General features: G+C 35.4%; 1 protein-coding gene across 1 annotated transcript in view; it reads right to left on the bottom strand.

Annotated features, from left to right (window-relative positions):
* Positions 1–13,950, bottom strand: part of dph6 (diphthamine biosynthesis 6) — a 357,108-nt gene that overhangs the window by 326,106 nt on the left and 17,052 nt on the right. Inside the window, exon 2 of the mRNA XM_051919800.1 lies at positions 6,505–6,596. Within this exon, the coding sequence (XP_051775760.1) occupies positions 6,505–6,596 (92 nt within the window). The remainder of the gene's footprint in view (positions 1–6,504; positions 6,597–13,950) is intronic.

Genomic DNA, 13,950 nt, shown 5'->3' with positions numbered 1-13,950 from the left:
TACCACTATGTATTTTCAGACTGCATTAAGTACTGTATGGGAGGAATTTTCTGCAAAAAGGAAAACTGAAAATTAAATTAATAAAATGAAAACGCAATCTCTCTTTTGTAATTTCATTTTCAAAGTCTGTGTGAAAGAATACTGCAAAAATTAAATTAAATACCTTTTGAAATTTCATTTTCAAAGTCTACATGCAAGAATGCTGCAAAAATTAAAAATAAAATGAAATAACCCCATTTGACATTTCATGTTTAGTCTGAACAGCAATAAAGCTGCAAAAACAAAAAGTAAAATGCATTTCTCCTTTGCATTTTCAAGTTTTCAACATGCAAATAGCTCAGATCATTAGGCATGGCTTTACACCTCGGTTTCCCACTATTCTTTGTGCTTTGTACAGTAGCTGTAAAGTAAGGACAGGCAATGCCACTATTTTTGAAATAAATAACGATCCATGTATTTTGTGTGTCAGATTTCCAATACCAATATTGAGTATTTTCTTAAAAGAATAGGAATTTGTTTTCAAATGATGATTGTGTTTATGAATGGTTCATGGGCCAGTCTGTACTTAAATTAACAATTATCACAACACTGTATAAAAGGTAATCATAACAAATTTATTACAAAAAATATATTAATACAATGAACATGTCATTTTCTAACCCGTTTACTCATGACCAGGGCTAAGGGAGGGTGTCGGCGCCTATCCTAGCCGATATAGGACGCAAGGCATTAACAAACCCTGGACAGGGTGCCCATCCATTGCAGGGTGAACACATGATACACATGCTATGGCCAATTTAGCTTTTCCAGTTCACCTAACCTGTATGTCTTTGGACTGTGGGAGGAAACTTATGCAACCACAGGGACAACATGTAAACTCCACAGAGGAAGTATAAGGGTCACAAAAAATAAACTTACAAACGTAATAAAGATAACATGAACTTATGTTTTCATAAAGATTTGGTTATTTGTTTAATAAATGGAAAACAAGCAATCACTTCACAAACGTACTTTTACTGATTCTCTTAGAACATTAACATTTACAAAAAAATTATGTCCCCACATTTGTATTTTCTATAATATTCTGTTATTCTGTTTAATCAAGAAAGGTTTTGTCATATCTATCTATCTATCTATCTATTAGCTTTACATTTAGTTAAGTTTTATATTTGTATTTAGAAAAAATAACACTGACATTTTTATGCTTAATCTGTTTTGCCTCAGCAGGTGCAAGGCAGCAACAATCCATGGACAGGACAAGAGCCCATCACAGACTGCACTTGTGCAAGGGGTGTGGGTTTATGGTGCTCTTGCGTCACACTGCCTCTGCTCATTTCAGTACATGAGCACGAAAAGTGTGTTAATACATTCTATGCCTTTGCAAGAACCTTGCTACCATATCTTTCAGAAAAAAAGAGTAATCAATACCAAATGAGTACAGTTTGAGTATCGAAGTATCAATTACTGTGGTATCGATCTACTAATCCCTACTGTAGAGCCACTTCGATAGATCGAATACTTCTCATTTTGACTGTGTTTAATTCAAGTGATTTTGATCTTTTCACCCCCATACTGCAAGCAACTCTGTACAGTTGCACAGGCTTTTCCAACTATTGTGGCAAAAGGCAAGCATCCCTAATAAGGATAGTGAGCCACTCAAAGAACCACGTAAAGAGCAGCGAATCCAGCCATTGAGGGACTTAGTGCCGACTCTACACTATAATATTACAAAAATACAAAGCATCCCATTTCCACTTTAGTGTAAATAAATGTAAATTATGACGCAGTAAAAGCTCATTTCTGTCATGTTAAATATTTTAATTAATTAGCACATTAATTCAGAACTACAATTATGTGAGATTTTCGGATTTTCTGAGACAATGTCAATGTGAAGATCAAAATCACGCGAATTAAACAAATTTCAAAGTAAGATGTATTCTGTTGATTGAAGTGGTTCTACAGTAATCCCTCCTCCATCGCGGGGGTTGCGTTCCAGAGCCACCCGCGAAATAAGAAAATCCGCGAAGTAGAAACCATATGTTTATATGGTTATTTTTATATATTTTAAGCCCTTATAAACTCTCCCACACTATTATAAACATTTCACGCACAATTATACAGCATAAACCCTTTGTATTCTCTTAGATATTAGGTAAGATTCGTTGAAATTATGTATGTAAACACAGTTTACATACAGTAAAACCTAAATATTATTTTAAAGATATCGAGCGTCTCCGATATCACATATGTTACAGCCATTACGACAGACAGGCCACCAGCAATAAATACGTACAATGCAAGAAAAATTGTATACAGTAAAATGTGTGTACAGTGACACTAAACTATGTACATGTAATAAGTACTGTACGTAAATAATTAATTATGGTTACTCACCAACAATGACACAACGACTTGTCCGATAACGATGAGTTTAATTTTACTGCACTACAAAGGATAGTGTTACAGCTCTTCTAAAGGAGCCTCTTCAGGCGACTGTTTAGCACCGCCGTTGTACTTCTTCCATCACTCTTCAATCCAAATCCCTAAAGCAGATTCCATCCAGACTACTGCCTTATCACGGCCACTTGCAACTCGTTTTGCACCCTGGTTAAAGGACACTGCGGCCGTAGATCTTATATGCTTTTCCTCCTTTTTAAATAAAAAGAATCGTGGACTCATTGATGCTGTAATGGTGTCCTGCAGCGGTGTAGCCGTTTCCTTCCTTCAACATATCCAAAACTTTTACCTTTTCTGCAATCATTTGCATCTTCTGTTGGCGCTTGGACACGGCTCCTGCAGCAGTAGCAGTAACGTGCGTAGATTAGATTTCCTGGTTAATGCAGCACTCCGTTGCTGAGCCAATCAGCAGCACACAGGAACTTAACCGAAGGCTCCGATTGGGTAGCTTCTCAGCCATCCGCCAATAGCGTCCCTTGTTTGAATTCAAATGGGCAAATCAACTGAGGAAGCACACGTACTGTAGACCGCAGACATCCGCGAAGCAGTGAAAAATCCACGATATATATTCACATATGCTTACATTTAAAATCCGCGATGGAGTGAAGCCACGAAAGACGAAGCGTGATATAGCGAGGGATCACTGTACAGCTATGAAGGAGAAAGAATTGAAGGAAATCGAGGCGCAAAGCCCCGCCCATTGACTCACATTATTTGCATGTTGAGAACTTGAAAATGAAAATACAAAGAGGAAATGCATTTTACTTTTACTTTGCAGCTTTATTGATGTTCAGACTTAAAATAAAATGGCAAATGGGGTTATTTCTTTTTATTTTTAATTTTTGCAGCATTCTTGTGCAGTCTTTTAAAATGAATTTGCAAAAGAGACTGCACTTTCATTTTATAATTTTAATCTTAATTTTCTTTTTTGCAGAAAACACCTCCCACAAGCACCGTACCAAAAAAAAAAAAAAAAAAAAAAAAAAACACGTACGATGCTATCATTGTTTTTGGCTCAGTTTAGTTTAAATTATTTGTGTATTGTGATTCATGGTACATTAATACTGCTATAATATAATTTTGTAATTATTTTGAAACTATCTTTAAAATAAGTAAAAGCATTACGCATTTTTGCCGAATTCCCATTGAAGGACATTGATCAATGCAAGTTCCAACTTTTTAATTTTGACAATACATTCTGTTTTACTTTTAGTCTTCTAATTGCTAATTTTAGTCTCATTTTATTAATTATTGCTGTTTTTGTCTAGTTTTAGTTGACAAAAAATAAACAATGTAGTCTAGAAAGGTAAAATTAGTCAAACAGACAAAATAAGATGGATAGGACTATGCACAAAATATACTGTACCTCTAAACTATTACACTAATAAGCCAAATGACACGAAGTGATTATCTCTATACACATAAAATTCAACGTCTGTCTGTCCGCTTTTCAAGAGAGAACTACTTAATTGATTTAGATCGTGTTTTTTTCTATAATTTGCTTGAACATTCCGGATACTTTTGTGACTTCTCTCATCACGCTAAATATCATAGTTTACTTGCAGGAGCAATTTATTCACGCTGATCCGATACCAAGGCTGGAGACCAAGGGAAGAGGGAAGCGTGACATCAGGAGTGGGGTGCCAGATGGGGCCCTCTTCACTCACGCGCCAGCCTCCGTTCGAGTTGGTCTATCTGTCGCCACATTTTAGAACGTACCTTGCCTCCACTTAGCTAGCGATACCTGTTTATTGATTTTTAAAGTTTGTCCTGTTTCAATACTATGTGGGCGGAGCTAGTTAAAGATAAAATGAACAGTAGGTGTAAAAAAGATTTATGTCAAAAGACCTTGGTCAGATAATGGCAGCTCTGGTCTATCATCACAGTTTTCTGGCCTTCAACATGCCTTAGTTATGCTGCTATAATATTTTACCAAAAATAAATATATTACATAAGTACTTTTATTACATTCTCCACATTTTAGGGTTTGCTCATAAACATTAGTTTGTTCTCAAATTCCAAATGAATAATGCAAATTTAGTGTTTACAAATTCGTATTCAGGAATGATGCAATGTTGTTTTGTCATATTGTAAATGTACATATGGCTTACACTGGGTTTTATCTTCATCATTATAATTAAACTGGTCTATATCATCTGCTTATTTCGCCCGAGAACCATGTTGACCCACATAGTGGAACATAGTGGAGCAGGATTCTGGGTAATACGATGATTTCGTGACAGCACCCAAACCAGTGTTATCCAATTAGAAGCGTGCACACAAGTTTTTAAAATTGCACCTTTACATTCATGCTCATTATTTGTTGGCTGTGAAATACAGATGTGCAATGAGCCTCACATCACTCTTTGTGCAGTTATCTGTTTATAACATTTTCGTTTGGTTTATTTTTCATTAACAATGATTTTATAAGCATTTGTCATAGCTTTCGTCAATGAAAAATTGTCATTGACAAGTATTTTTCGTCTTAGTTTTTAACAACAAAATTAACACTGCTTACACACAAAATCTGGTTATAAACTAACTCAGTTCCCACAGTCATACACTAAAAAGTCCCTTCATCTATGTCTTCTATACCTTACCAACAATGAATGTATTTAAATACATATGTAATAGCATTTCAGACTCAAATAACATTTGTAATTATAAGAAAACTCCACCCAAAAAGGATCATTTCTCTATGTTAATCACAAACAACACAGAGTAAGTATGTCCAAGAAAAAACTTTTAATCTCATGTTTTCATGGAAACCAATGATAAACCTTGTAATACAATGGTGTTTCAATAGCTACTAGAGGGAACCAACACTATACAGCAACAATTAATATTAAAACATCAAATCTCTTAGGGGTAGGGGTTGATTTGTTTTCAATCCTTTTTTGTTTGTAAAAATTGATCTATTTGTATGGAATGATTACAATAAAATCAATAAAATTAAAAAAAAAAAAAAAAAACCTCAAATCTCAACAAAAAAAAAATCACAAGTTTTTAATTTCACATAATCCATATGTCAGTTATTCAGTTGTAGACTCACAACATCCAAGACATACAGTATGTATTTTTTTGCAAAAATAATATTAAATATAAGCCTTCCAGAACATGAGAGCAGTGTCTTCATGTGAATTCTAGCTTTTCAATTAGAGACCTTCCTCCATCCTCATTCATTGGTCAAGAATCCTGTTCAAAATCCAAAAGATCAAATTTGCAGTTTGCTTGATTCACACTTTCCTGCACAACTCTCAGTACTTATTAACTGGCAGCTGGTTAAAAAAAAGCACAATTTAGGTTTTGGAATTTTAAAAAGCAAGTTAAACAAAATAAAGGCAATAAAGTATGTTCCATTAAGACAGTGTCCCACTAGTTTTTTCCACCATTATTGCTTTTATTGACATAATCTTTAGAAAAATAACAGCAAGTTGCAGACAGTTGCAATGTGTATCTGTTATCACCATGTCTATAATGGGACACCTCTAGTGACTTTGTTAAAGCACTCTGTGACATGCTATGACAAAACATGAACTGGTGTGATTTTATCACAGTGATTTGCTGGATGCAGTTTTGTGTTTGTAAATGCCAATGAGTGCCCTTTTAAAAATCTATAGCAAAAAACGCTCACAAACAGGGAAAAACACTGTTGGCTACAGGGAAAGATGGAAAACAAATTATCTGGATTATTAAAAAAATGGAATGGAACATTAGAGCCACCATAGATATCTGTTTAATGTTTCAAGTTTATCATACCATGATAGAGTGGACAAGAAAAAATGTTCCAGAAAGACAGCAATTATTCCAGTGTCCAATACTCTATACTATATATCAAGTTTGACCTATGTTCGTTATATTAAACGTCACAAAAAGATTGATAGTAACTAAAATCCTGTATTTGTGTTTTGTACCTTTTCAAACAAAAAAAGTCACTAAAACATACATTGAGAACACAGCCAAACATTATATAAATTGTGTTCTTGTTAAAATCAGGTTTCTTTGCCCTTATGCTTAACAAAAATATGGTAAAAAAAAAATACCAACCTTTTTTCTCTGGCTGTAGGTTAGCCAAGGCCACAATCTCATGCCCAGCAGCTATGCACTGCATCATATTGTAGCAACTATCCTTTCCACCACTGTCAAAAAATAAATTAAAATTTAGAATGTTAAATATTTCCAAGCATTTTTATTAATAGAAAAAAAAAAACACAAGTACAAACATCACAACAAACAAAAAAACAACTGTCTAATGCTACTGCGCTTTATTACCTTCACAATCCTAAAATTAGTTTTGCTTGAAAATAAAGGATTGCTTTTATTTGCACAAATAGCATTGTACATTCTCTAGCTTTTTTGTGATGCGGTCTCTTTCCTGAAGTCATCGCTATTTTGTGGAACATCCTTCATATTTAAATCAGCTGAAAAAGTTCTTCCAGCATTTGAAAATGTATTTTCCATTTATTTTTGTCATAATGCTGCTTGAAATTTTGATTCCATTCATGAGTAACTGTCTTGAAGCAGTAGTGGAATAGATAATTTTGTCCCTTCCTCTTTTCTTTTAATCCATAACAAAATATGCGTTTATTCTTATCTTATTTATATGAAGGTACACTATGACAGGATACAATTAACTTGTGGCATTCATGCCCTCTCTGTCCTAGTTGCTTTACAGCTAATACTAATATTTCTCTTGCTTGTTTAATAGACTTGCTGCACAATTTTGCTATATTGCTCACTTGAGGAGGCAAGCACTGTAAACCTTGTTTATATTTACCACAGGAAGCTTACACACAGACCGTAACACAAACCACATGTGCAGACAGTGTTAGCAACCACATTTATGGGATCCTGTTTGATTGGAGCACTGATATTCTGCTAGTTAGCAGGTGACAGTACATGGGCAGTGTCACATAATTAATAATTTTAGAGCAGAGGAAGTAAACCTCTGTTGATGGAAGAGTTGTAATTGTTATTATAGGCTTTAAAGAGGAGGAAAAAAGGTGAAGCTGTAATGTCAGACCCATTAACCAAAAGTGGCAAATGGTGAGTAAGTAGAATATCCTTCTGAGTGGGTGACCCACATGATGAACATATGCACGTTAAATATGTTTACGTCTCTTCCTTGAACTTTGATGACCAGTTGCATCATATTCAGCCCTCCATTCATCATTCTGGAACCCACATAATCCGCCACTTCACAAAATTCACCATTTAGGATACATAGTACCATGTCCACATCGTGGTGAAAACTCATCACTTTGCAAAATTAGAGTGTCACTAATGAATGACCTAAAATGGTGAAAAGATAAGCAGTAAACTGCCAAAGTTTAAATTTAAAGTTAAGGTTATCAAAAAATGAAAAAAAGAAAAAACAGAATACAGTGATCCCTCGCTATATCGCGCTTCGACTTTCGCTGCTCCACTCCATCGCGGACTTTAAATGTAAGCATATCTAAATATACATCACAGATTTTTTGCTGGTTCGCAGATTTCTGCAGACAATGGGTCTTTTAATTTATGGTACATGCTTCCTCAGTTGGTTTGCCCAGTTGATTTCATACAAGGGACACTATTTTCAATAATGAAATTCAACCTATTAAGTGATATATGTAAATCTGTTCTACAACCGCAAACCAATCATAAGCATAAGGATCAATGAGAATCAAAAACAGGTTTAAGAATTTATAGGTATATTAATAAACATGGGTCATATATGAAGAAGGTACAAGTCCCCATTCCTTTCAAAGTTTTTTGTATTTAGTTTTTTACTTTTGAAGTCTTTAAACCATAATTGATTAACAGAATGAAATGTTACTTTAATATAACTATCTAAATAACAGAAGATTCTGTTTACTTCCTGATAAACTAATATGCTAATGGAACATTCCTAACACCCTGCTAAAATCAGATGAAATAGCAGAGCAGAATGAGTTAAAGATATTGTGGGTGTAATATGAATTTCTCGGTTTGATTTTAAGTGAAATGTTTTACTTTGAATTACTTAATTTACTTTGAAGTTTTTAAAATGAAGACACTTTGACTTTTTCTACACAGTTCAAACTCATTGCTTGAACATTTCCAGCAGCTGCAGAATTTTGGAAAAATTGAATAAAAAACAGTGCAATAGCCATAAAACCACTGTGTTAAGATGTCAGACAGAAATAAGGGAGTAGCATCTTGGTGCTATAAAAGCATTACTTTAACCTTCTTGTATTTATAAATCCTAAACATCTCTCTCATGCAATTTCCAGCTTTACATCAATCAGTTTTAAAGTTAAATCTTTTTTTTTTATTAGCATAGAGATTAATTAGATAATGTAACTTTTTGCTATGTATGTAATAATCAAAGCAAAATACGTGCAAAAGTTCGCTGACGACACTGCTATCGTGGGCTGCATCAGAAGTGGGCATGAGGAGGAGTATAGGAACCTAATCAAGGACTTTGTTAAATGGTGCAACTCAAACTACCTACAACTGAAAACCAGCAAAACCAAGGAGCTGGTGGCAGATTTTAGGAGGCCCAGGCCCCTCATGGACCCCGTGATCATCAGAGGTGACTGTGTGCAGAGGGTGCAGACCTATAAATACCTGGGAGTGCAGCTGGATGATAAATTGGACGGGACTGCCAATACTGATGCTCTGTGCAAGAGAGGACAGAGCCAGCTACACTTCCTTAGAAGGCTGGCATGCAGATGTTCTATCAGACGGTTGTGGCGAGTGCCCTCTTCTACGCAGTGGTGTGCTGGGGAGGCAGCATAAAGAAGAAGGACGCCTCACACCTGGACAAACTGGTGAGGAAGGCAGGCTCTATTGTAGGCACGGAGCTGGACAGTTTGACATCCGTGGCAGAGCGACGTGTGCTGAGCAGACTCCTGTCAATTATGGAGAATCCACTGCATCCACTAAACAGGATCATCTCTAGACAGAGGAGCAGCTTCAGCGACAGACTGCTGTCTATGTCCTGCTCCACTGACAGACTGAGTAGATCGTTCCTCCCCCACACTATGCGACTGTTCAATTCCACCCCGGGGGGGTGGGGTATGGGTTTAACCTTAACATTATACAAACTTATTGTCTTTTTCACCTGCATTTTTTAATCACTCTTTAATTTAATATTGTTTCCTTATCAGTATGCTGCTGATGGAGTATGTGAATTTCCCCTTGGGATTAATAAACTATCTATTTATCAAATACACAGTAATACTTGAAAAACAGAGTCTAACTGTTGGAAAGATTAGAACATTTTAAATAATTAGTGACATCTCATAAAATCTGCAGTGTGTGCACACTACATACTTACAAAATGTCACATAATTTCTCTAAATAATTAACTCCAGAAGACACTTTGAACACTCCAACCTGTCCCAATATATATCTGACTGCTTCAACCAGATCATGATGTTCAATTAGGTTATATGCTTATTAATTTAATTTGCCATATCTCACAGCTGTCAATGAAGTACTGAAAAAGCTAAACAAAGCTTTTACGACTACAACATTTCCAGAATTAATGCATGCACACACATGTTCAACATATTTTGCTTTATGCTAACAGGGAACACATCTTGTTTCTCCCTTAAACCAAGACAGTTTTGTCCTTCAATGTTAAGCAAACACCCCACAGCAAACCAGAGGTACCTAATTTATGGCCACTTTAAAATTAAAATAACCACAGCATATTCACTTCATTTTAATTAAATTAATATAACTTCATATTAATCAAATTACCTTAAAATTTCCATATTTGTGACAATACAAACAGTACAGCACCTTTTCATTTGAATCTAAAATTAGAAAAAAATCTGGCTGAAATTACCAACTTTCAAGTTTTTTTCTTTTTACTGTGCTATACTATATAAGCTTTAAGTACATCCAATTTTTTTTTTCTCATGTTAGCTATATCTGGCTCTATTGTACACAAAAGTGGTGGATCCACAAATCATCCTTTAACTCGTCTGTCGAAACAATGCCTGTGCATCCCTGCCACCAGCTGCCCTTTAGATAGCATTTTCAGCACAGGGGGCAAGGATGATTCCTGGCACAGAGCATTCTGCAGACAATGACAGTCAAAAGAATAGAATGTATAGCCAGAAACTTGTAAATAATACAATAACCCTGTTATTTACAATATGAAGTTAATATGCTATAGTTATTTTGTTGTTTATGTTCACTTTTAATTTTTCACTATTTCTCCTATTTTAGTTAACTAAAGGTGTTATCCTTAAGTCTAAAATTTTTTGCAACATGTTACACTCAAACAATAATTGAATGTGATAACAATTCCTAGTCAATAAAATTAAGATTTTTATTTACTATTTTATTTATACTTGTTAAAGCTTAATTTTCATACGTTAATTGGTATTGCATATTGCACTGGAACAATAAACTTTTTGGTTTCCACTGGGTTTAATACATTTAAATCAGAAAATAATATAATAAATTGCCAATTATAAGGAAAAACATTTTAGGATAACATTTTTGGCCATACTGCCCAGCCCTAGCAGAAATATAAAATGATTTTATATAGCTGACTGTAGACATGCAATTCAATCCTTAGAGTGATTTCAGTGACATTTAATAATTGTACTGATAGAAGTATTACGATCACTATGTACAAAACATCAGGAAACACAATTTCCTGGTTTACATGGATGTAGACTGCCATAAAAACATGTAATACAATTATTTATCAATCAATCCATAAACCGCAGAGAAGGAAGTCATAGAAGCAATGGTTAATATTAAACGCCAAACAGGTGTTATACAATGCAAATGAAGGAATCATTGAGGACTCCTAAAAATATACACTTTTACATTTTTTTTTTAAATGGCACCTTATCCCCAATTCCTCTTAGCACAGTGAATCCTACAGTAAATATAACCAATAATTAGTACATTACTATGATATATGTTTGTTATACAAAGGTGTATATTATTTTTGCTCTAATTACAAATTATACATCACATACTGTATAGATTGTGCACTTACAAACATGGTGCATACATGTCTGTTTGTTGGTATTGCTTTACTGTCAGTATTCTGATAAGAAATAAAAGCAAGAATTTCATTGTATTATGTGTACATGACAATATAGTTAAATTTGAATATATTAAAGTATTGCAGGTTGTTCTGGAAATACTTGACACTAAATGTGCTACAGAACAATGCTTACTGAAATATAAAAATCTAGAGAAAAAATTCAAAACTTAACTATACTGTATCTGCAGGGCTAGAAATTCCTGTAATTTCTGATTCCAGTAGAAAGAGTGAAGTATATTATTTATTTGGCAAAAATTATAAGTGCTATTTAACCAGAATGATAAAAATGAGGTAAACATTATACACTGTTCCTGTTATTTACTGTGTCTTCACAAGTTAATACCTGACTAGTGGCACCTTTGAAATCCTCAAGCCATCCAGCCTTTGAACTTCTTCTCCAATCCATGCCATATGGGCACAGCTGATAAGCCAAAAACTCACTAAAGACTAAACATCTGGCCATATTCCATTTGTGACAGAGATGCTTGTTCTGATAAAGATAGTCATCATATACAGTCATATGAAAAAGTTTGGGAACCCCTCTCAGCCTGCATAATAATTGACTCTACTTTCAACAAAAAAAAGATAACAGTGGTATGTCTTTCATTTCCTAGGAACATCTGAGTACTGGGGTGTTTTCCGAACAAAGATTTTTAGTGAAGCAGTATTTAGTTGTATGAAATTAAATCAAATGTGAAAAACTGGCTGTGCAAAAATGTGGGTCCCCTTGTCATTGTGCTGATTTGAATGCCTGTCACTGCTCAATGCTGATTACTTGGTTGGATGAGCTCATTAAGCCTTGAACTTCATAGACAGGTGTGTCCAATCATGAGATATAAAGGTATTTAAGGTGGTCAATTGCAAGTTGTGCTTCCTTCCCTTTGACTCTCCTCTGAAGAGTGACAGCATGGGATCCTCAAAGCAACTCTCAAAAGATCTGAAAACAAAGATTGTTCAGTCTCATGGTTTAGGGGAAGGCTACAAAAAGCTATCTCAGAGGTTTAAACTGTCAGCTTCTGTAACTGTAAGGAATGCAATCAGGAAATGGAAGGCCACAGGCACAGTTGCTGATAAACCCAGCAGGTCTGGCAGGCCAAAAAAAAAAAAAAAACCCACAGGAGCGGCATATGTGCAAGACTGCGAGGATGGATACAAATAACCCACAGATCACATCCAAAGACCTGCAAGAACATATTGCTACAGATGGTGTATCTGTACATCGTTCTACAATTCAGCGCAGTTTTCACAAAGAACATCTGTATGGCAGGGTGATGAGAAAGAAGCCCTTTCTGCACTAACGCCACACACAGAGTCGCTTGTTGTATGCAAATGCTCATTTAGACAAGCCAGATTCATTTTGGAACAAAGTGCTTTGGACTGATGAGACAAAAATTGAGTTATTTGGTCACAAAAAAAAAAAAAAAAAAAAAAAAAAAGCGCTGTGCATGGCAGAACACCACCACCACATTCCAAGAAACACACCTGCTACCTACTGTCAAATTTGGTGGAGTTTCCATCATGCTGTGGGGCTGTGTGGCTAGTTCAGGGACTGGGGCCCTTGTTAAAGTCGAGGGTCGGATGAATTCAACTCAATATCAACAAATTCTTCTGGATAAAGTTCAAGCATCAGTCGCAAAGTTGAAGATACGCAGGGGTTGGACATTCCAACAAAACAATGACCCAAAACATGGTTCGAAATCTACAAAGGCATTCATGCAGAGGGAGAAGTACAATGTTCTGGAATGGCCGTCACAGTCCCCTGACTTGAATATCATCGAAAATCATTCCATGCTCGGCAGCCATCAAGTTTAACTGAACTGGAGAGATTTTGTATGGAAGAATGGTCAAAAATACCTCCATCCAGAATCCAGATACTCATCAAAGGCTATAGGAGGACAGCGTCTAGAGGCTGTTAGATTTGCAAAAGGCGGCTCAACTAAGTATTGATGTCATATCTCTGTTGGGGTGCCCAAATTTATGCACCTGTCTAATTTTGTTATGATGCATATTGCATATTTTCTGTTAATCCAATAAACTTAATGTCACTGCTGAAATACTACTGTTTCTATAAGGCATGTCATATATTAAAAGGGGTTCCCAAACTTTTTCATATGACTGTACTTGCCCAGTTGCTAGTACTAAATGTCCCAAGTTAAAGCAGCATTAAGAGTTACTCCAAGTAATTCCTCATCTCTAATGTTCAAGTAGTTTGTTCTCTTCGACCTGCTTTGAGGTTTTTTTAAGACTAGCACTGGCCTGAACCTATTTTCCAGGGAGCATGCTCCACCAGCAAAATGCACACAATTATTCTGCTTTATTGTTGTTTAATAATTTCCTTCCAATGTCAATGTAGCTGTAGTCATGTCTTTTGGGTATTCTCTTGAGGCTGACCTGTGAGAACTGTACACACTCCACCAAGGTATGCAAGACACAACACATCAAAAAACACA

Source organism: Erpetoichthys calabaricus, chromosome 16 (assembly GCF_900747795.2).
Source record: "Erpetoichthys calabaricus chromosome 16, fErpCal1.3, whole genome shotgun sequence".
Taxonomy (NCBI): Eukaryota; Metazoa; Chordata; class Cladistia; order Polypteriformes; family Polypteridae; genus Erpetoichthys; species Erpetoichthys calabaricus.
This window is presented reverse-complemented; position numbering and strand designations above follow the sequence as displayed.